At 35.3% G+C, this 25,051-nt stretch overlaps 1 protein-coding gene across 1 annotated transcript in view; it reads right to left on the reverse strand.

Moving 5' to 3' along the window:
- CDC42BPA (CDC42 binding protein kinase alpha (DMPK-like)) overlaps positions 1 to 25,051 on the reverse strand; it is a 314,354-nt gene that overhangs the window by 197,358 nt on the left and 91,945 nt on the right. The window contains exons 3-5 of the mRNA XM_011948976.1: positions 15,348 to 15,431; positions 7,566 to 7,661; positions 1,789 to 1,937 (exon numbers count right to left, since the gene is read on the reverse strand). Coding sequence (XP_011804366.1) covers positions 1,789 to 1,937; positions 7,566 to 7,661; positions 15,348 to 15,431 — 329 coding nt within the window. The remainder of the gene's footprint in view (positions 1 to 1,788; positions 1,938 to 7,565; positions 7,662 to 15,347; positions 15,432 to 25,051) is intronic.

Raw genomic sequence — 25,051 nt, forward strand, 5'->3', positions numbered from 1 at the left:
AATAGTATTTTCTGTAAGTATTTTTAAATGATAGTCCTCAGCTAGGATTTTGGATTACTGTTTAAACCACAAAATAGCATTTTGGTTTCTCATTATATAAGTGACTCTTAAGACCACAATACCATCTTTAAAGCTGCACTGTGGCCAGGAATGGTAGCTCATGCCTCTAATCCCAACACTTTGGGAAGCTGAGGTGGCAGGATCACTTGAGTCCAGGAGTTCAAAACCAGCCTGAGCAACACAGTGAGACCCCCATCTCCACAAAAATTTAAATTAAAAAAAAAAAAAAAAAACTGCATTGTCCTTTACAATTTTCAAAGCATTTCCATATCTTTATTTTCAATGAAAACTATGGACAATCAGATACCCACAGAGAAAAGCACATGAATAGGCAAGAGCCAAACAGAGATATGATAAAATACAAATTGTTTAATTATTCTTCCTTTAATAATGTCTTAGAACTTCAATACTAATTAAATAAAAGTGATTAAGACACCCACATCTTAAAAAGCAAACACTGAAACAGAAACATTCTACTCCTGCCACATTCATGTTCTTCTCAGAGATCACTCTCACCACCCAAAACTTAAAAGAAAGTCACTGCTGTCTTAGAGCATAGTTCTCAGAGTGTGGTCACTATACCAGCAGCAGCATCACCACCTGGGAACTTGTTAGAGATAGCAATTCCCCAGCCCCACCCAACCCACTGAATCAGCACTTCTGCAGCTGACTCAACAATCTGGGTTTCAACCAGGCTTCCTCCATAGGATTCAGATGCATGCCAAAGTTTGAAAAGCACTCTTAGAAAATGGTTTAGTTTATTTCTAACTTGGCAGTATCCCTTTACCTACTTCTCCTCAGCACCTTTCTCTTTCTCACATTTTGCACCATCCAAAGATACTCTCATTTGAATGATTAATTCATCACCAATGTTCTGCTCTTTCCTACTTTCCTCTTAAAATGTGAGGGTACCTTTTAAATCATCCCATATATCCTTAATTTATTTCTTACTTTTTGTGTGTCCTTCCAAATTCATGTTGGTATTTTTAAATTTTTTAAATGTAAATTATTAATAGTTTATAATAAATTACTCCATGAACATCAAAATTATCACTTTCATACAAAAAATATCTTTTGACACAATCCTTGAAAGTATTTTCTTGAGAAACATAAAATATATAATACAGGACTTATTTAGCAAATGAAGCTATGACTTATGGTCTAGAATTCCAGCTAATTTAAATATATAAGACTCAACTATAAGAAAACTGACCAATACATACTCCTTTTGAGATGGAATTCATATGTACATTTAAACAAGAGTGGTTTTTAAAGAAGTGGTTTCTAGAAATGCTGACTGGAAGTGAGAACTTTTTTTTTTTTAACAGATTTAGGGGGTACAAGTGCAGTTTTGCTACACGGACATATTGTGTAGTTGTGAGGTATGCAATATAGCGTACCCATCACTTGATAGTGTACCCTGTACCCATAGGCAATTTCTCATCCCTCACCTCCTCCCACCTTTCCTAGTCTCCAACGTCTACTATTCTAGGAGTGAGAACTTTTAGATCCTATACACGTACATGTATGTATAAGCAGGCACATCGGTTCTGTAATGCTGACAAATAACAACAAAGCAAAATAACCAAAAATCATCTGAAAATAATTTTTTTTGGTTGACGATAAATGTATCCAAGACCATAATTCATAAATCTGGCAGGAAATAGACCTTTGTTGCTAGATATTACATAGTAACTCACAGTTAGGTACAATGAAGGACTGTCTTACCTGTGTACATAATGTAGCTGATGAACTGAGTCAATTGCTATCACCATCTCAGCCAAGTAAAATCGAGCCATATCTTCAGGCAATCTATCTTCAAATTTGCTGAGTAAAGTAAGCAAATCCCCACCAACATAATAATCCATAACCAGGTACTGTGAATGAAAAAAATAAAATGTACTCAGTAAACTAATATGAGTGAAAGATTAATATACTGTATCCCAAGGTCAAAGAGGACTGGGTCAAATATTTATGCAGTTAATTACATATGCAGCTAATTAACAAGAAACTGTGTAAGATGATGATCTGCAGTCATTACAAAACTTCTAAATTTCATACAGCAGTAAAACAAAATTTTTAAAGACTGGGGCAGAGAACACCACAGGGTTACCCTTCTTCTTGTTGTATTTTGCAAAGAGATAATATCATCATTATTATCATCTTCCAACAATGGAAGCTTTCCAAGATTTTAGAATAATGAATATTTGAATCCACCCCCCCAAAAAAAAAAACAGTAAAAGAAAAAATTCAGCATACAGGATCGTCCCTACATTGAAAGAAATTCGTATTCATCATCATTATGTTTTCCTTATTTTACCTTGAATCAGTAAGAATTTTATCAGAACCAGCATCAGTCTATAGATCAGCATTTAGAAACCACTACTATGTAGAATATAGTAATTCTCACCATATGTTTCTCTTCCCATTTCTAATACTGTAAATATCAGAATGAGCTTTTCTCAGGTGTATATAATAAACAGAAGCCAACTGATTTTAGATATGGATGCTTATGGGTATGTATGTGGGTGTGCCAAAAAAGAAACGATGAGGATAGTATATCAAACTGTTCACTGGGATTCTCTAGGTTGTTAGATTACAGCTGATGTTATAACTTTATGTTCGACATTGCTTTATAAACACGTATTACATATACATGTGTATGTGTGTGTATATTATATATTATTTTTAAGTGAGGGAGAAAACTAGACATAGTGGAAAAATGGGTATTGTAGTCAGAGAAACCTGTATTCAAATACTGACTCCATGTTGTAAGTGGAAGTTGAAAAATTAATCTCTGTGACATTGCATTTTCTCTTCTACCTAACTATAATAATGATAATGTAGCACTTAGCATGAAGGCTAGTGAGTACAAGACACATGAATGTCATTAATAACGCCTTGAAATTAAGGTTTTATTACAGAATAAAGATATTGTTTCAGGGATATTACTGACTTGACATTAAGATTTAAACAGTCTTGAAAAAATTCAAATTCCTTTTATTACTGTATGTTAAAATTATAAACATAGTAAATGTGTGTTAAACCAAAGAAACTAATTTCGCATATTTAAAGTCTTGAAAATTAGGGAAGCAGAATATATTTAAAATCCTGGTCTTTGGTCTACTTGCTGTATTTACTAGACCTAACGTTTTTGTTTGTTTGTTTGTTTTGAGACAGTCTTGCTCTGTCACCAGGCTGCAGTGCAGTGGCACGATCTTGGTTCACTGCAACCCCTGACTCCTGGGTTCAAGTGATTCTCATGCCTCAGCCTCCCAAGTAGCTGGGATTACAGGCATGCGCTACCACACCCAGCTAATTTTTGTATTTTTAGTAGAGACAGGGTTTCACCATGTTGGCCAGGATGGTCTTCATCTCCTGACCTCGTGATCTGCCCGCCTCGGCCTCCCAAAGTGCTGGGATTACAGGCGTGAGCCACCATGCTGGGCTGGCCTAACGTTGAACTGACCTTATCCTGACAATTTACTTTTGATTAAAGTGTGAAGACTATTTTCTTATAGACAGAGTCTGTAAGACTAAAAGTCTAAAATAACTAGTTAAATAATCCATTCTTTCTCCTCAATTCAAATGAAACGTCCCTTCATCATATTTTAAGATCCCAAATATACTCGTATCTGTTCCTAGATAATCTATTCTGCTATGGTTACCTATTCCTATATTATTATAATATCATATTGTTCAGATCGGTTAATTTTATAGTAAAATTGAATATCTGGTACTCCTAATCACAAACTACTTTGAAAATATTACCCAACGTAGCTAAGGCATCTTTAAACAAGTTTTTAAAAAACATACACTGAGAGGTAATATTCATAATAGGTCAAGGATATAATCCTAACATAAAGAGCCCCTACCAACTGTTAAGAGAGGGACAAACGATCCAACAAAACTAGGCTAAGAATATTAACAGATAATTCACATAAGAGGCAACACGATCAGCCAATTAATACATGCTGAACTTCAACAGTCACTAGGGAAATGAAAGCCAAAGCAACAATCACTGATTTTAGGAATCACTGGTCGAATTACTAAAAAGACCATCACAGCTTTGGGGATTGTTTCCAGTCCAAGGAAACAATGCTAAAACATCTGAAAACATGCAATAAACGAGTTACGTGTCCCAAAATGAGCATTTCAAAGAACAGATACGATTCTAGAAGTCTTCGTAGGAATATCAGGAAACTCTTTTAATTCCCATGCTGCCATAACAAAGAGATTAACAGTTAATCTTTAGAGGCTCACCTTATAGTTATTCCTCCTTGCTTTCTTTTTGTTTACTATTAAAAAATACTTTTCTAAAAAAAGATACTTTTCTAATAATTTCTGTCTTCACAAATTGGATCCCTATAAAGAATTTAGAGTTCATATGAGTTACTGCAATTAATTTAAAATTCAAGTATCTTTCACCTTTTAAACAAGTTACGTATGTCAATTCAAGGTATTTTCCTTTTTTTCCTCAACCATAAAATAACTAATCAGGAAACAACGAATAAGAAAGTACAGAACGAACAAATTTCACTGGTTCATTATATTCTAGTGTTATGCAAGTGACAAAAATTTTACGTGTCAATGTTGACACAACCAAGCAGATTTGTATTTAACGAGCTTTCTTTAAAGAAAAAAATGATCTAATCACATATCTACCATTCATTAAATTATGTGCCTTTTTCTGAAACACACAAAAGGTCTACTTGCTATAACTGCAAATTTTTTCATAAACTATAGTGGCAAGTAGGTTAGAAATGAAAGTTATTTGCCACAGCTTTCTCAAACTGTATAACATTATAAATTATGTTCTTTACTTGGCAACTGAAAAGCTATCAGAGTTAAACATTACTTTGAAAAAGAATTATATATAATAAAATTTCCTTTTATGGTATCTAAAATTAGCTTTGTCAACAGTTTTTAATGATTTTATTTTCTAATATTGCAAAAATGTTCAAAAGGAAATCTTTGATGATAACCAAGACCTCTGACTCTTGTGATGAATATATGATGAAGGCTCTCCTAAACTAAAGAAACACTGGCAAGTTATAGGAGATTTGACTGCTACAGTGTTTCATTCCTCCTCCAGTTATGTCTTTAATTCTATTTTAGTAATTACTGAGTGGTATATACAGACTATTTTTCCCTGAGAAATGTCTTTGAAAAAGAAATGTTAACCCTAATGTCAAATAGAAAAGAATGGAAATAAAACTAAACGAGAGGAGAGAGATAAATCACAGTTCAGGCTTTTTTTGCTATATAAAATTTGGTATTTGAGTAATTTACTTCTATTAATATATCTACAAAATTATAATTTTTCTATATTTATACCAAAATGTAGATTTTTAAGCAATGCACAAATCTGCAGTGTTACATTTATCTAATACAGAATACAATGTCATAGTGGATTTTATTTATTATTTGAAAACATTTTGAAAATTATCATGATACATTGCTATAATTTTTCTAGGCAAAGATGTGGGATGTGTTTTAATCTGCTCTTGCAAGTGTTGTTAACAAACCCATGCAGATTATATTTGCATGATACATTCACCCCTAAAATTTTGTATATTAAAAAGAATAAATCCAGTTAAAACATCATTATATTCAATTTAACAACTATGCAACTAGCGCATACAAAACTCTTTATGCTATGGCTTTTAAACAATTCTCACTATAACCCACAATAATATATATGGCTTATATGATAATTTGATAATTCAGTATATTATAAAAGAAATGTGTCATGAGACCATATTCACTCTTACTACTTGTCATTAACTCTGTCATTTTTTATTCTATTTAATCTTCAAAAATGTTGCTTATGGCTGGGCATGGTGGCTCATGCCTGTAATCCACACACCTTAGGAGGTCAAGCTGATAGGATCACTTGAAGTCAAGAGTTCAAGATGAGCCTGAGCAACAAACTGAGACCCCATTTTTACTAAAAAAAAAAAAAAAAAAATTAAGTTAGTGGGGCACAGTGGCACACACCTGCAGTTCCAGTTACTCAAGAGGCTGAGGTGGGAGGGTTGCTTGAGCCCAGGAGTCAGAGGCAGAGTGAGCTCTAATTGGGCAACAGAGCAAGATCCAGCCTGGGCAACAGAGTAAGATCTTGTCTCTTTAAAATTAAAAAAAAAAAGAAAAAGAAAAAAATTCCTGCTTGTAACTGACTTAATTGATGTTATTACCCACTAATGGGTCACCATCTGCAGTTTAATAAAACATTATTATACTCTATAAGCATGTAAGGTATATAAAAGACAAGTAATGACATTATTTGAACACCTAGATCTGGCCTGAAATCAGACAAACCCCATGAGTATTATAGAGTTGCATAAACCTTTATTTTTTTTCCCTTGTTTCCAGTGGGGTTGGAAAAACCTTTAATTTTATTTTATCTAAAGATGGTACAGTCCATGTAACTTATTTAATTTTTTTTTGAGACTGAGTCTCGCTCTGTCACCCAGGCTGGAGTGCAGTGGCACGATCTCGGCTCACTGCAACCTCCACCTCCCGGGTTCACGCCATTCTTCTGCCTCAGTCTCCTGAGTAGCTGGGACTAGAGGTGCCCGCCACCACGCCCGGCTAATTTTTTGTATTGTTAGTAGAGACGGGGTTTCACCATGTTAGCTAGGATGGTCTCAATCTCCCAACCTCATGATCCGCCCGCCTCGGCCTCCCAAAGTGCTGGGATTACATGTGTGAGCCACGACATCCAGCCTATTTAAATGTTTTTTAAAGTTGTATCAAAAAAAATCAGAGATATATACACACGTGTTATGTAATAAAAATAATTTAAAAACATAAAGTTAGAATGAGATGAGAAAGATTAATTTCAATGGGAAATTCTGGAAATGATTATTTTAAGATGAATTTGAGCACAATTTTAAAGTGCTAGCTGGACTTCAACAGGAGCAGGGGAAGAGGAATGGTACTGGTATTAAAGGTATTATGAAAAACTCCTGAAGGCCTTCTACAGAACTTAACTAATAGCAATTATATGTTTGGATTTAGCTTTGACTTGCTTTTTAAGCTTTTATAAAGAATTCCAATGAAAAGGTATCAAATTTCCAGGGAGAAAAAAAAACACCCACATATCAAGTGAACAAGTTACCCTGTGTGAAATGCTGTTAATTTTCTTTTTTTAAAATTATACTTTAAAGTTCTAGGGTACATGTGCACAACGTGCAGGTTTGTTACATATGTATACATGTGCCATGCTGGTGTGGTGCACCCATTAACTTGTCGTTTACATTACGTATATCTCCTAATGCTATCCCTGCCCCCTCCCCTCACCCCCCGACAGGCCCCGGTGCGTGATGTTCTCCTTCCTGTGTTCAAGTGTTCTCACTGTTCAGTCCCCACCTATGAGTGAGAACATGTGGTGTTTGGTTTTTTATATGAAATCTACATTTAAATGATGTTTAAATAAAAATAATTCTAATTCTTCCAACAAAAAAATAGTAAGTATATAGAAATACAAAAATGATTCTTACTAAGTTATTGTCATCCTGGAAAGCATAGTGCAAGGCTGTAATCCATTTATTGTCTCCATTCACTAATACATCTCTTTCTTCACGAAAACATGCTGTCTGAAATGCAAAAAGAAAAATTTTAGAGTATAGTTTATATAAAACTAGGAAATACACAAAGAATTACTATGTTTATTATATTGTTTCTGTTATGGAAAAGGAATACACCTGATATTATAAGACATTTCAATAACACAAGTTTCAAACCACCCTCAGAAACTGGGCTACTGGAATAGTAACTTTTAAAAATATATTTTATATTAAAAAAACACTTTTATAGTTCAAAACAATCAGAAAAACACACATAATAATTTAAGAACTACGGACCAACACACCATCCAGATAATATAAATGTCTACATTTTGCCATATTACTTCTGATCTTTTTAAAGAAATAACATGTAAATTGTAGCCTTCCTACCCCAAACTGCGAACCCATTCTCTTCCCTTTCTCCCGTTGTAATTAATAATCTGAAGTCAGTGGATAGTCCAATTATATGACTTGATCACACATGTGTATGTCTATAAACAACAGATTTGTTTTATGTTTTGAAAATGTTCATGGGCCAGGCGCAGTGGCTCATGCCTATAATCCTAGCACTCTGGGATGCCGAGGCGGGCAGACTGCTTGAGCTCAGGAGTTCAGATCAGCCTGGGCAACATAGCGAAACCCTGTCTCTAAAAAAATACAAAAATCAGCAGGGTATGGTGGCATACACCTATAATCCCAGCTACCCAGGAGGCTAAGGCGGGAGAATTGCTTGAACCCAGGAGGCACAGGTTGCAGTGGGCCAAGATAGCATCACTGCACTCCAACCTGGGTGACAGGGTGAGACCTTGTCTCAAAAAAAAGAAAGAAAAAGAAAACGAAAAAATTTATGTGAATGGTATAATTTTATCTATCCTTTTGCAATTTGTTTTTTTTTTTTTCTCTCAAGAATGACTGCTCTTCTTTTAACTGCTATGGCATACCATTGTTTGAACGCACTATAATTTATTTATGCAATAACCATGGAGAAACATAGGTTATTTCCAGTTTTGTATTATTATTATACAATGTTGGAATAGACATATTTGTACAAATGTGCAAGAGTTTCTCCACTGTATATACTTAGAAGTAGAAATGCTAAATGCAAATTTCAACTTCACCATTTGGCCAATTTTCTTTCCTGAGTGCTATACCAATTACTATCTCCACCCAGAATATAAAAGCTCTGCTTTTCCCCATATCCTTAACTACATGTGACATTATTAGACTTTTAAGTGGTTGCCAACACGATGGGTGTGAAATAATATCATTATTCCTTTAATTAATATATTCCTAATTACACGTGCAGATAAATAGCTTTACATACACTTACTGAACACCTGAACTTTGTCTTTTAATTGTTCACTTCCCTTGTCCATTTTATCTAATGGATTGGTTTTTCAAATTGTTTTTTTAAAGTTGTAGTTTATTCTGAGAATATATTTCCACTACTATAAAAGTATATCCTGGAGAACCTTAGAAATATATAAACAAAAATAAAAAATAATTTTTTAACTTTTTTTTTTTTTGGTACAGGATCTCACTCTATTGCCCAAGCTGGAGTACAGTGGTACGATCACAGCTCACTGCAGCCCAGGCTCCTGGGCTCAAGTGATCCCCCCACCTTTGCCTCTCGAGTAGCTGGGACTACAGGTGCACACCACTATGACCAGCTAATTTTTTAATTTCTTTCTAGAGACGAGATCTCACTATCTTGCTCAGGTTGGTCTTATACTACTGGGCTCAAGCAATCTTCCGCCCCCTCAAAGTGCTAGGATTACAGGTATGAGCTACCACACCCAGCCTAAAAATTAGTTTTATATATCATAATTTTGTAATACATTATCCTTAATTTTTAACTAAAAAGAAACAAAAATAACACTATGACAGAAACTTCAAAGATAACTCTAAGAAAGTAAAAGTCTCCCTGAGTCATGTTCCCATAGTTTCACTGACCAACTGTTGTGTCCAGAGGTTACCATTATTAACTCTTTGGTCAGAATCCTTTCAGAAAATCTGTGTCTATATAAGCATGAATGCGTGCACACAGAGATTATATATTCACATGGTATTCCACCTCTCCTATATGTTTTGGTCTTTATACAAATGAGATTATAGTGCTCTGTAAGTTGTTTTTTTTTTTTTCAAGTAACAATGAATTTGAACATCCTTCCGTATCAGTACATAGAAGTCTACCTAATTTTTTCTTAATGGCTACACCATATTCCAGATACACTAAAAACATTATCATACAGTATGCTATATATAATAAGTGATTATTGTTTCCCACAAGGTAAATTCAACAGCCATGATACACAAAACAATTAAATTACTAAAATCTACAACACTATGCTTTGGTTCTTTTTTCTTGCTCTGTCGCCCAGGCTGGTGTGCAGTGGCACAATCTCAGCTCACTACAACCTCTGCCTCCTGGATTCGAGCAATTCTCCTGCCTTAGCCTCCCGAGTAGCTAGGACTACAGGTGAGCGCCACCAGGCCCAGTTAATTTTTTTGTATTTTCAGTAGAGACAGGGTTTCGCTGTGTTAGCCAGGATGGTCTTCCTCTCCTGACCTCATGATCCTCCCACCTTGGCCTCCCAAAGTGCTGGGATTACAGGCATGAGCCACCGCACCTAGCCATTCTGGTTCTTTTTAAGGGGAAAATAGAAAGCACTTTACATACTTCCTACTAAGTCCTGTTTTATGATTTAACTGACCTGAGGTTATGGTTTACTGCTAACATTTTAGAGAGCTTGTAAAGACTGCCAGAGTCTAGGAGACTACTTTCTCCTGGCTTTATCTCACTATAAGAGCAATCTGAAATTTTATAAACATTCTAGCTAGAATTTAATAAATACTCATTATTTAATTTGACCAATAACTCAAAACTAAAAAAAGTTCCACAGACTTTAGTCAACAGAACATATTAAACTTTGAGTTCTAATCTATGTTAAACTGTTTAACTAAAAAAATTATTTTTAAAAAATAAAAATAATAGGCCAGGAGTGGTGGCTCATATCCGCAGTCCCACGCTTTGGGAAGTGAGGTGAGAGGATTACTTGAGGCCTGAAGTTTGAAACCAGCCTGCCTGGCATAGCAAGACCCTGTCTGTACAGGGGAAAAAAAAAAATCTGCCAGGCTGGTGGCATGCACCTTTGTAGTCCTAGCTACTTGGAAGGCGGAGGCAGGAAGATCACATGAGCCTAGGAGTTTAAGGCTGAAGTGAGCTAAGATCACACCATTGCACTCTAGCCTGGGCCACAGAGCAAGACTCTGTCTCTTCAAAAACATTAATTAAAATAAGAAAACAAACAATATAAACTATTTATAACATAAACTTTCAAACGTATACAAGGGTAGAGAAACTAGAATAAAAACCCCTGCCTCCTAATATACTCAACTTCAATAATTATTTTTATAATTTTATAATTATTGTTACTCTTAGTAAAGTACTACACAAAGTAAAAAATGAACAAATGCAAGTTCCCTTTTCTCCTTCAAATACCCCCAGTCCTTCTGTCTTAAGTAGATCATTATTAAGGGTTTCTTATTTATCCTTAACAGAAAATTTTATTATAATGAAATCATATTATAAGGCTGATTTTTCATATTGCTTTTCCACTTAAAATATGTATTTTTTCCACTTCTATATATTTAATACATTTATAATATCTCATTCTTTGTTAATAGCCTTGGAAAGGTTTAACTCTCAGCCCAGTGCAGTGGCTCCACCTGTAATCCCAGCACTTTGGGAGGCCCAAGCAGGCAGATCACTTGAGCCCAGGAGTTTGAGACTAGCCTGAGCAACATAATGAGACCCTGTTTCTACAGAAAATACAAAAATTAGCTGAGTGTGGTGACATGTGCCTGTAGTCCCAGCTATTCCCAGGCTAAGGTGGGAGGATCCCTTGAGCCCAGGAGGCAGAGGTTGCAGTGAGCCAAGATCACAACACTGCACTCCGGCCTGGGCAACAGAGCAAGACTCTGCCTCAATAAATAAATAAAAATATTTTTAAAAGATTTTTTAAAAAGGTTTAACTCTCAAGACAGTGTTTCTGTAAACTATACTGCGTCTCCTCATAAAATGAGTAAGGACATCTCTTCATGAGCGAAGTCAGTACTCACTGAACAAATAGTGAAGAAAGAAGTAAAATTTATAGAACAGATTGAGAGCAGTAGTTAATTCATTAATTTAGGAGGTTGTTGATAAACTAGCAAAGTCTGTAAATGATGAACTTGTACAGTTGTTGGTGATAAACTAGCAAAGTTTGTAAATGGTAAATCTGTGAAATTACTGGACAATTATTATATTATTACACCTTTCTGCCCAGTTATAGAAAGAGAGGAGGCTTCCTAGCACCTTTGAGTAACTCATATCTCATTAATTATATATTTGACATATGGCTTGAAACAGAATAAGGTAAATAAGTTGGACATAAACCTCTGAAAAAATTGTTTTAAAGCATCAACAATACACAAATTAAAAAAAAGGAATTTTGCTTCTCATTTGTAATTTATTACGCATCACTGGTAGGTCTTGTTTTCCAAAGATGGATAAGTCATGGTCAGAAGGGTTTTTATAAATGTTTTTCTTTAAAAAAAGATATGCTTATTCAAGCATAGAAATACAATTTCTATTTTAAAGTGAATTCTTCCTTAAAAGTTTCAACGCAGAATTTCTGCCTGAAAGATAAAAGTTTTCTCAAATAGTTTGACGAGCGTACCTTTCAAATATGGAATCAGTCTTGCATCCCAACAATAAATCACACTTGGGCATGGTATATAATTCTTTTAAAATACTGCTGAATTGTATTTGCTAATATTTTGTTAAAGATATTTGCATCTAAATGCTTGAGGAATATTTATCTTAAACTTTCTTTGTATGGTCCTTGTCAGGTTTTTCTATCAGCATAACACTGACCTCCAAAAGGGGTCTTATACTCTAAGGTCCTGAGGTCCCTAGCTGGTCTACCTTATACTCTCTACCTTTTGGGTTCTTCTAATGCTTGTTTTATATATAATGTCCAGAATCTTTAGCTGTACTTCACAGAGAACAGGGAGAAATGAGTCTATTCCATCTTGTCTCAGAAACAGAATATATTAATACTTGTTAATTCAATAAAATATTTGATTTTAAATTATACTGTTTTATTTTCAATTTTGCCACTTCCAGCTGTAATGAAAGCTAACCCAGTTATTTGTCCTTTTCACAATTCTTCCCCAAAATATCTAGCTTCATTTAAAAAAAAAGTACAAACTTTAATTCAATTTTTTAAAGGTTCTGACTCTGAAACAGTAAACTGACTACAGTTGTTATTTCTGCTAAACAGAACATAATTATTTACTATTTTGTAATAACAGGATTTGTTGCTCTAGCAGCCGGGAATGCTGTCACACCTTCAGGGTTTGCATCAGCTGAAGAAAGCCTACCAGTCCAAGGCCATGTCCTTCAGGGGTAGTCCATGTCCACTGACTAGTAGAGGCAGGTGTATAATGGTCTAGACATTTTGATCCAATGTAGGACACTTCTCAAGAGCCATTTCTGCTACACAGCTCCCAGTGGAATCAACTGAGGCTGATGGGACAACTTTACAAATCCTATTTCCCTCCCTTCCCTTCTACAGGTGTTGATCTCAAAAGAAATCCCTAACAAATATCTGCACAATAAACTCAATCCCGGCATTTACTCCTTGAGAAATTCAACCAGTGACAGTAAGGCAATTCAGTCTTAGGGAAATTATAAGTAAAAACTAAGATGTTGAATATAATGGATGCTAGCACATATCCCAGTGATACATGTGACATTAAATCTCCCAGATACTTTGTCAAACAGGGTATTACTATACAATAATTACCTCTGGGGGGATGTAGATAAAAAGGAAAAATTATACACTATTAATAGGAATGTAAATCAGTATAATCTTTATGGAAAACAGTACATCGATTTCTCAGAACTACCATTTCATCCTGCAATACTACTACTGGGTATCTACCCAAAGGAAAAAAAATCATTATATCAAAAAGATACCTGTACTCATATGTTTATTACAGCACTATTCCCAATAGCAAAGTCATAGAATCAATCTTGCTGTCCATTAACACAGGACTGAATAAAGCAAATGTGGTATGTGTATACACATATGTATATATGTATGTGTGTGCATGTATATACGCATACATACATATATGAAATCTTATCTTCTGCAGCAACATGAATGGAATGGGAGATCATTATCCTAAGTGAAAAAACTCAGAAAGCCCAATACCACATGTTCTCACTTACAAGTGGAAGCTAAACCATGAGTACACATGGACATACAGAGTGGAATAATACAATTGCAGACTATAAAAGGTGGGAGGGTGGGAAGGGGGTGAGGGTTGAAAAGTTGCCTATTGGATCCAATGTTCAGTATTTGGGTGACGGGTTCACTAGATGGGTACTTCACCACAATGCAATATACGCATGTAAGTAATCTGCACCTTATCTCCTAAATACATAAAAACAAACAAAAAAATGTTTAATGAAGAAATAGTATTTTAAAATAATGACCTCTGGGAGGTAGAGAAAGGATGGACTTGGGTGGTAAAAGAACGCTTTGGCTTTATCTGTAATATGCTATTATTTGTTTTACAAAGAATATATTTGTGCTTCACTTCTAAGGGTTTTTGTTTGTTTTCTTTTTTTTTAGTTTAAAAAAAAACTAAAACCAAAAACTTGGCCAAAATGTTATTAATTCTGGGTAACAGAACAAAAGTGATTATTAGTTTCTTCTTTGTGTTTTCAAATTTCTCCAAAGAAATAAATAATGAAATATTTACTTTCACTGCCACCACATCTGTCATCATGGGAACCCTTTTTGCTTTTCCCTATACGTTTGTTCATCTTTGGGTTGCTACAAGTACTGACAGATAAAGATCTCTAAGGGCGAATTTCCTGTTATTTTCTTACTAATCTTACCAACTTCCAGGGTTATTACTCAGCCTGCTCATCAGTATCACTTTTTATCAGTTAAAATACTGACAGAATTCTACATCAGTTAAGTTCTGCTTCCCTGAAGCCCCAGAATGCCTACCCCATTCAACCCTTCCCCATGATACAGCACAGCAGTGGACCCCCAAGAACTCCACCCCAAATCTATGTGTGACATCAGTTCTGACCAGGCCATACTAGCTGCTGGATATTTTTAACATCACTCCAGCCAATCCTTCCCTCAAATCTACATAAAAATGCAGGCAGTTCTTGCACTACTAAATTTTACTACAACTCCTGTAATATAAAACGAAATACAAAGTGACTGCATAATCAGCATTAAACAAAATTTCCAGAGGGTATGTTCAAAACTCCTGCTGACTTTTGCTTGTAGCAGAATACAGATAAATACAGAATAATATAAACAAGTTATGTCACGTTAGAAATCAGCCACTACAAAATGTCTTTCTACAAAAGAAAGTAGTTTGCAGACGTCCTTTAAATATAGCTGCATAAGCCCCACATTACAAGGGTTTCCATTTAGTATTCCACTAATATTAAATTAGCATATGGATTGTAACCTTTATCACAACTATATCACAACTGTGTTGAATTTGTCTTTTATGCCTTAAAGAATGTCACCATAGACAAAATGTTACCAAGTAATATTTAATGAGCTCTATGTAATTTTATAGTTCCTGAAAAATATTTCTAAAATATTTATATATTCCAATACATAAGACTCTTACCTCAGCTCTTTTCAGCATTTCCCATTTATTCAATATTTTCATGGCAAATACTTTATCTGCATTTTTTAGTTTTACTACGGCAACCTAGAAAAGATATAGGAAATATAAATTTTAAAAGAATGACAAATAATTTTTTCAGTCATCCTTTTTCCTTTTTCCTCTCTGTAAAAAAAAATAAATACCAATTATCAATTATGTCAATGTAGTTCAAATTCTAAGATCCTAAATTAAATAATGTTGTCAGATGAAAAAGTTAGTGAACATGTGCCAAACTAACAACTATATTTGTGAATACTTTATCAGTTGGTATTTGGGAACACTGTATTAGTTGGTAATTATACATTATATCCCCCTTTCCAAGTTTTCTGCTCTGGAATTTAAACTCAGTATCTACTAAGAAACTGAACAAAATGTTCAACAGGAAAGAACTAGAGCTTATTAAATAATGCATGCAAAATTCCAACACCATGTTACAAGGAAGGCCAGCTGCCAAAACAAATATGTTCTGTGAGGATCAAACAATATGAAATAAACTGAAAACGATCCTATTTTTCTTATCACATACTCTTACACACTATACCATAACCCCCAAACTACATACTATACCATAACCCCCAAACCACATACACACATATACATACGTATAGAGAGCAATTAAAACTGACAATTTTACAAAAACTAAACTTTACACATTCCTTCCAAAAAGAAAAAAAAGGAACATTTGTAGGGAGACCCCCTGAAACTATTGCTATGGAATAAAAGATGAAATACTCCTGATTATTGTAAATACAAAACTGCATGCAGGATTGCGTAAAGACAATACCAGGTTGGACTGCCAGAATGAGCCAAGAGCGCATGATGTGCTTCCCCCTGCAGAGAGCCTACGAATGGATGTGCAGTCAGGGAGGTTTCACATCACCAAGATTCCTATCCCAGAAAAGCAGATGCTCATAGCTCTGGGAATAGAATGAGACCTTTGTGGAGAGCCTACAAACAGATGCATGGTGGTGTGCCTGTCCATAAGGATAAGACAGGGCTATAAATGCCCTCATCTTGCAACGGCTCTTCTAGGCCTCTTTAGGGTTAAGGCATACTCCTTTCTGAGAATTTCTGGTCTAACAGGTTGTCTAGCTTCACGTCCTGTTTCTATGGATTGTTGGTAACCAGCTTTTGCTACAACTGTTACTACTGATTAATATCTTGCTAATCATAGGTTACGGAAAGACTGTGTTTCTGTTTTAAGGCTCTGTTAGAAATTACTGATGCACACACTATATTGTAAATCCCTATCTCCGTATACTGTACTTCTGCATACAGATGTTAAAGAATTACTTCATCCCCATGTGACCATCTCACCTCATAATCAAATGACCCTAAATCCCTCACTAACCTACCCCTGCCCTGACTAAACTTAAGAATAAATGCTGGTATATCCAATGCGTTGGCAGCATCGCGGGACCAGAAGGCAGTGACCCCCCTGGACCCAGCTTTCACTATCTTGTGGGTGTCTATTATTTCTCAACCTGCCGATCCGCCTGGGAACAAAGAGAGAGCCCCATTGCATTGTGGGTTGCTGGCCAGATCCCTCAATAAACATTTATTTCTGTATTTTACATTTCAATTGTGAATCAAAAACTATCAAATACAATAAATAAAATCCCTTTCTCACTCTCAACAAATTGATTACATTTCTATTTCTATCTCTCTGCTTCAGTTTAACCAGATAATCTATAAGGGCACTTCCAGCCCACTGGATTTGCCATAGGCCAGAGGCTTGCCTACAAAAGAAGAAAATAAAGGTTAAACGAGGATGCTTCCAGTTACTGGGGGTGGGTGGGGAGGAAGAGAAATGCTACCCTAATATGCAGAAAGGGAGGTCAAACTATATACAGCAGATCTTCAAACTGCTGTTCAATGGGATATTTCCAAAAATAGAGTATAGGTTTAAACTCAAGAGCAAAAAAAAAAAAAAAATAGCAAATATGCATATCAAGGTTATTTAATAAATTTATATTTGGATCAGACTGCAATAAAAATAACATGACCATATAATTACAGTAAGTGTATGAATACTAAGTATTTCTTGGTAATTGTTGTAAGTGGTTATAATGACTGATTATAGTTTTTCATCAATTAAAATGGTGAGAAAGAAAAGGAAGTATCTCAATTTCAAACACAATCACTTTAGTCTTCAGTCATATCTGGAGAAATGATGGGTCAATTAAATTGTTCTCAAAATGGAATCAAACTTAAAAAGGTCTGTAATAAAGAATAAGGAAAAACTTGAAATATTGTTTCACTAAGATCTCTGAAAGGGTGAACATACCACCTGAGCTACTGCTTAGACTCAAAAATCAAACCCTGCACAATTGGGAGTGCACATGGACAGACAGACAGGAGCACTAAGCTATACAAGATTAAATTTAGGGCGGGGAAAACACACAGAATGCTAACACTTACACCCTCTTATTCTGATTGAGGGAAGAATAGCTAAAAGACTCCAAAACTTAGGTATCTTCCCCTCCTAAGGTCACAATGCGAGAAAAGTACTAGCAGTACTCTACAATTCACCAGTTTTCTATAAGTATGTACCTGATGATAACTACTAACAAAAGTAGTGGTAGTAGTAATACCCACCCAATACTACTAGTATAAATCTAGTAGAAGGAGGAGTGTGTTCTAAATGCCAGGCACTATGGTAAGAGTTTTACACAGGTCCATAATCCCTTATCTGCAATTCTAAAAGACAAAAGGTTTTCATAACTCCTTTGGCAGCATGTAGTGACATCAGGCTATTAATATTCTTGCTTTTTAATCTCACTTAGTATTAAAAACAAACATGCTTCATTGAAGAAATGTCAATGTATCTGTTTATGAAGTGCTGCTCCAAACCCCAATGGGAATGTTACATAAAATAGAGTGTACTAACTAAATTATCTTTCTAAAATCCAAAAATATTGGAACCAAAACAACCTCTGGAATATACAACTGTACAGTAGGAATGGTGATGATGCCTAATATTTATTGAACACTCAAACACTTAGCTAGCATTTATTGTGGCTGTTTTGGGGTGTGGTGATAGCATGGATTCTGAAGCCAGACTACTTGGGTTTGAATTCTAGTTTTGTCATTAGCTGTACAACTCTCGGCAAAAAACTTAACTTTTCAATACTTCAGTGTCCTTGTCATGATAACAGGGTTAAAAACAATACTTATATCATTGTGGTCAAGATTTTAAAAATTAATACAAGCATAATCCTTGTACTTGGGATTATTGACCACTAATTATTGAGGTATTGTGGTGTAACTGATCAGGGCCAAAATGAGACCCATTCTACACACCTGTGCAGTCATCAGTGCTGCCATGCTGCTGCACAGTGAAAAATATTTTCAAGTTTTTCAAGGGTCTGGCACTTAGTAAGCATTCAATAAGTATTAGCTATGATTATGTGCTAGGCATTACACTAAGCATGTTATAGCTCAATCTCTTCACTGCCAACTCTACCTCTAATATGTGGCAAAGAATACAACTCTCAATTTCTTCAGTTTCCTTAACTACCAAAATAAAAACCCTTTCATCCCTTTAATTTCTAACTTTCTATAATTTTAGACTTATGAAAAATATATTTACATAGAAATATGGATAGAAATACCCTCAACTGAATATATCTACATACAAATAAAAACTAAGCCACAATATTCACCAGTGTGGTTTTCAATAGTAAAATATTGAAATGAACTTAAATATTCTAAATGATCAATTTGACTAAATGTGGTATCTCACAGTATGACAGAAAATTACTCATACACTTTAAAAAATTACTGAGGAATGTTAATAGGGAAAAGTTCACAGTATAAACAAATAAGTTTATTAAAGTGTGTACACTGTGACTTTTTTCTCTCTCTATATATATATACATACACACACACACACACATAAAACATGTACCATAAATGCTTTATGTATATTAACAGAAGAATCAAAAAATCAGGTATTTCTAGGTGATGCAATTTCTACTTGCTTTTCTACATTTTCTATATAAAACACATAAAATCTGAAGCATGGAATGAAGTAGTATGGGATACTACATCACATCCTGGTCATGAAATGACCGCTAATTGTCGAGGTATTGTGGTGTAACTGATCAGGGCTAAAATGAAGCTACATTTTAGCTTGCGTGTGGTCATCAGGAATGCCATGCTGCTGCAGGGTGGAAAACATTTTCAAAGCTATCTTACAACAGTTTCATGAGCTACCTAAAATATTTTCTGGAATAAGGTGAGTGTGGTGAAATAAATGTCAGCTCAGGAAATATTCTTGAACTATTGAATTGGTAAAGGATGAGAAAAGAATATGAAGTTTACAAAGTAATAAAATAAAATCAAACTGATCTTGCTTTTCTCCTTTAACACTGCAAGTCATATTCATATTCATTTCAGTAGCTAAAAATCAAGAAGAGGAGGATTTTCTTAGAACTCTAACCTCAGGTCCTGTATTTTCAAGAACCATAGCTAACATATAAGAGTGTAGTATGTTAAAATGTCCTTTCTTGTTTAGCTTGATCAAAATTAAAAGTACATTTAGTATGAACTGCAAGACTATAGTTTAACACAGAACAGACATATTTTTTAAAACATTAGCAATGTCTTGAAAGACTTCATAGTAAAAACATGATGTTAGAAAACCTGTAATAATAATAATTCAAGAATTATCTCTGTAAACACTACAGAAGCTAGTGTTTTTTAGTCATTTGAAGCTACAAACTAGTTACAAATTGCAATTACAGAATTTTATGTTCATTCTTAAGTTACAGGTTGTAGAAAACAGAAACAGTTGCCATGGACTTCTATAAATCTAGTCTTCCCGCATATAGCAAGAATTCATTCACCATACCTCCTCTGTTCCAGCCCATTCCAAGCTACCATTATATCTTGCCTGAGGCCTGGCGCCATGGCTCATGTCTATAATCCCAGCACTATGGGAGGCCAAGGTGGGTGGATCACCTGAGGTCAGGAGTTTGAGACCAGTCTGGCCAGCATAGTGAAACCCCATCTCTACTAAAAATACAAAAATTGGCCAGGTGTGGTGGTGGGCGCCTGCAGTCCCAGCTACTAGGGAAGCTGAGGCAGGAGAACTGCTCGAACCCAGGACACGCAGGTTGCGGTGAGCTGAGATCGTGCCACTGCACTTCTGCCCGGGCTGAAGTGAGTGAGACTGTCTCAAAAAACAAACAAACAAAAGAAAATCTTGCCTGGATTGTCCTACCTGACCTCTCTACTTCTGTCCTCTCATCCCACTATCTATCCTCAACACTGAAGCTACAGTAGATCCTCTTGAAATGTAGCTCAGATCAAGACACTCCTCTGCTCCACAGCTTCCAATGGTTTCCCATCTCTCTCCAAGTAAAAGTCAAAATCCCTCTATGCCTTATGGGGCCAACATGTTCTGGCCCTCCACCTTCCCTGACTTCATGCTACTCTCCCCCTGGTTCACTCTGCTCCAGCTATAATGATCATCTTGCTCAATGTCAACCAGCCTTTGTACTTGTTCATCCCTAGCCCTGGAATATTCTAGCCCCACAAAGCCACACAGCTTTCTCTTTCACTCCTTCAATGAAATGTCACTTTACCCCTTGACACTTTCTTACCCATTTCTTTGCTTCCCTTTCCCATTAGTTGTTATCATTATGAACTATGTATTCTATTTATGTATTTTGTTCATTGTTTGCTTCATTCACTACAACATAAGCTAATGAGGGCAGGGATTTTTTTTCCTATTTGTTCACTAGTACACACCTAGTAATTGGGAATCTGTAGGTACTCAATAAACATTAGCTGAATTAATGATGAATGACTGGGAATCTGTGGGTGTATATACATGCAAAGTTTACGGCATCAATATTCTCAGCTGCAAGTATACAACTACACTGACACTGAAACTCAAAAATAATGTATTATGACAAAAGAGATACAATTGTGTATTTTGTGATTTATTAAACATCTATCAGCTTATTCCAGCTCATTCTGTTCTCTTAACAGGCATCGAAGTCCTGACTTCACAACTTGGCCTTTATTATCTTTTGTCTGTTGCTGCTCACTACTTACTGTCTTTTTCACCTTTTAATTTCCCCCACGTATCATCTACTATCATTTATGATTAATAATAATAAAATAACAAAAAATAACTCTTATTTATAGAAAGCTTATTCTGTGCCAATCCTTATACCAATCTAAAGCAGATTCTATAATCCCCACTTAAATTAGTAAACTAATGTTTGGAGAAGTTAATTAACTTACTCATAGTGACAAAATGAGTAAGTAATAGAACCAGAATATGTACCTGGCTATCTGATAAGAGAGCTAGTATACTTTACTACTCTAAGTACTGAATAGTTCTATAAGTACTGAGGAGTTCTTCCCATTCATCATACCTGTAATTTTGATACCTATTGACACATGTTAATGGTCATCATTACAAAATGTGTAGAAATCGCTGCATTTGCATTTTTCAAAACTGTTGTGAGTGACCAATTTGTGTTCAAAATATTTATTAAAAATGGGGGAGAAAATAAATATTATCTTTAATAAGCAAACTAAAAACACTACAAAGAGTTTATTAAACCAGCTAGAGATATCCTTTCTATAGAGACACAATTTATATATTCAGTAGCAATAGTCAAAATTCTTTAAAATTGGGACAGCATGGGCATCAACCAATCAGAACAAACACTGGCTATAAAATACAGTATGCCCACACCAGTTTGCCCCTACAGACTGAAGACTAGCACCATCAAAGGTGAATCATGCAATGTAACTTCTTACTCCCCCATGAATGCCAGGAGAGCCAGAGTAAAAGATTTTTTAAAGAAGAATGAATGGCTAAAGGTAATTCTCCCTTCAGACCCTAGAACTGGACTATGCAGACATGTAAGGGCCTAGTTATAGTAATTAGAGGAAGCAAGCTAATTAAAAGCTTTTGACACCTGAAGCAGGGGTAGCAGGCCAAAGCAGCAAGCTTTCACAACAAGCTCTGAAGCCCAGAAGCCTTGAAGCTGCCGGAGCAAGGCTGGAGCAGGCAGAAGCGGTGAGCCACCAGGAAACTGTTGACAGGCAACACCCAGGGCGTAAGTTAAAGGTTTTCCTGAAAGCAAAAAGGAAAACCCAGCGTTAAGTTAAGCAGTAACTAACACAATTGAGTTGTAGAGAGAAGGTTCATAACTCACTGAGCTGCTGAATTTCAATTGTATCTTCTTACTGTTTCCCACGATTTATGCATTTATTATAAGAGTTACATAAATGATGCATTTATTTTCATGTTTTTTTTTTTTTTTAAAGAAAGAGCATAACTGACAGAAACGCTCCTATCAAATATTCATGCAGAGGTTAGCCTATCCACTGGGCCTATATATCTATTGAAAAATTCCTGGTAGAAGACAAAACGTCTTGGAGGAAATGATTATCTCTCTAGGGTCTCTTCATTTCTAAACCTACTAGTTCATAAACACTACAGGGTATGTAAGCCCAGCAGACATATTTTCATCAGGAATGAATAAGCAGTAAAGCTCATAATCCGGCCAATACTACCTTTCTATACAAAATTAATTGTTTTGAAATAACAGTTAATTATCAGCAAACTGTTGCTTTTATTTCACATATTTTAATCAATACACACATAGAGCAAGAACATAACAAAAAAAAAAATTTAAAAAGACACCTCACACTAAATCCCTAATATTATCAGTCATGCGTCAAGTGCTCTGACTTGATCCTGGAGGTTTAAATGGCACAGACCTATGACCAGGCAGGACTTGACTGACTGCTGGACTGCTATCTGCTGCCACCAACTCCCGAGCTCTGTACCCCATTCTTTAATTCTTCCAAGCATCAGGACAGTAGAGCAAATTTGGCTGTCCTTAACTAACTGCCTTACATATCCTAATGAGCAACTACAAGTAATTTTTCAATTCCCTTTTTTTTCAGTCTCTTTAATGAAAAAAAAGTCATGTTTTATATTTTTATATATATATGTATATAAACATATATGATATATATAAAATAAGGATATATATAAAGATATATATGTAAGGAATATATATATTACATATATATGAATATATATATTCTTTAAGTCTTTTTATTATTGTTTTTTATTTCCATAGCTCAATCTCAGCTGAGCCCTCAAATCTACCTGCAGTCCTGACATTAATTCTGTCACTCTCAACAGAACTTTACCAGTCTTCCAAAATGTCCTGTACCACCCTGCCACTAGAAACTATCCCACTGCTGTCCTATCTACTCTTCAACAGCAATTAATGACCTGGTTGCCTACTTTATAGATAACAGATCTTTTACATTCCCTCATGCCAACTCTAAATGTTTTTGTGCTTCCATACCTCTTTTCCTTTTGAAGCCTACTACTTTTCAGGTCTAACAGTATCATTTGAGATCCTTGATCCCAGACCCTCTCCTTCCTTCCTTCCTTCCCTTCCTGTCCTTATTCCATTAAAAATTTCTCTCCTGCTTTCAATCCCCCTTTCTCCTGTATATCAATTGAAAAACTTTTCCAAGACCATTCCCCATCCAAGAACAAAAATACAAACAAAAATATCACTCCCATTTTACCTTTTCCTCAAGGAACTGATACCACATCCCTTTCCACAACACATTTCTCCAAAAAACACATTTTGAAAGAGTAGTACATGCTTGCTTTTTCCACTTGCTCATCATTTGTTTGCTTCTCAACCTCTTTCAAACACCTATTTCAAATTAATTTCAATTTAACTCTACTAGACAGAAATTATTCTTTCAAAGTTCAATAACAACTTTCTAATTTCCAAATAAATTGTTCTCAATTCTCACCTGCTTTTCCCTTTCTTCATTACTGGACACTGCTGACAATTAATACACTTCTCCAATTTTTCTTTTGCTGTAACCTGTTAAATATTTTTCCCCAAGGATCTCTACTCCACCTTTTTTACATCTCCTCTCCTTCCTGACCTATATTATCTATTCCAAAGCCTCAGTTAATACCAACATGCTGGCAACTCCTAAATCCCTATCTCTTACTATCTATGCCCTTATTTCTAGTTGCCTACTGGTCATCTCTCTAGCATGTTCAGCAAATGTTAAATTTAAGAAGTCAAAAATCTGTATACCAAACTCACTCAAGTGCAAATCTCATTATCTATAAATTACATACCTTTAACTTATCATTAACATTCAAAGTTGACTTTTTTGAATCTGTTTCTCCCACCTACCCTCCTTTCCCACTACCACCGACCTAATTCAAGGACTCATTATTTCAACTGAAAAATGATAATAGGCTCTTTTTTTAAAAAACACATTACTATATGCTATACATTATGCTAACTGCTGAGAACACAAAGCTGAATAAAAAGTTTGCTGGGCTCAGAAAACAATACTCCAAAATGAAGGACTCAGTAGCATTAGACACAGAAGTTTTTCTTTGACCTTCTCCTGCTCTGTCTCTCAGTCCCATTCTCCCCCAAGGTAAGCCAAAGAAACTAGAATCCCTCTTCTCTAGGTCTTAGAAACTAGAACTTCCCTTTCCTCAAAGCCAGCCATAAAACCTAAAAATATTACTCTAGTTTTCCCTCAGCCTTTCGGTATAAAAACTGGCTACAAAGAAATTATTGCCAGGCAATGTGGCTCATGCTTATAATCTCAGCACTTTGGGAGGCTGA

The sequence above is a fragment of the Colobus angolensis genome, unplaced genomic scaffold (genome assembly GCF_000951035.1).
Source record: "Colobus angolensis palliatus isolate OR3802 unplaced genomic scaffold, Cang.pa_1.0 Scaffold288, whole genome shotgun sequence".
Lineage (NCBI taxonomy): Eukaryota > Metazoa > Chordata > Mammalia > Primates > Cercopithecidae > Colobus > Colobus angolensis.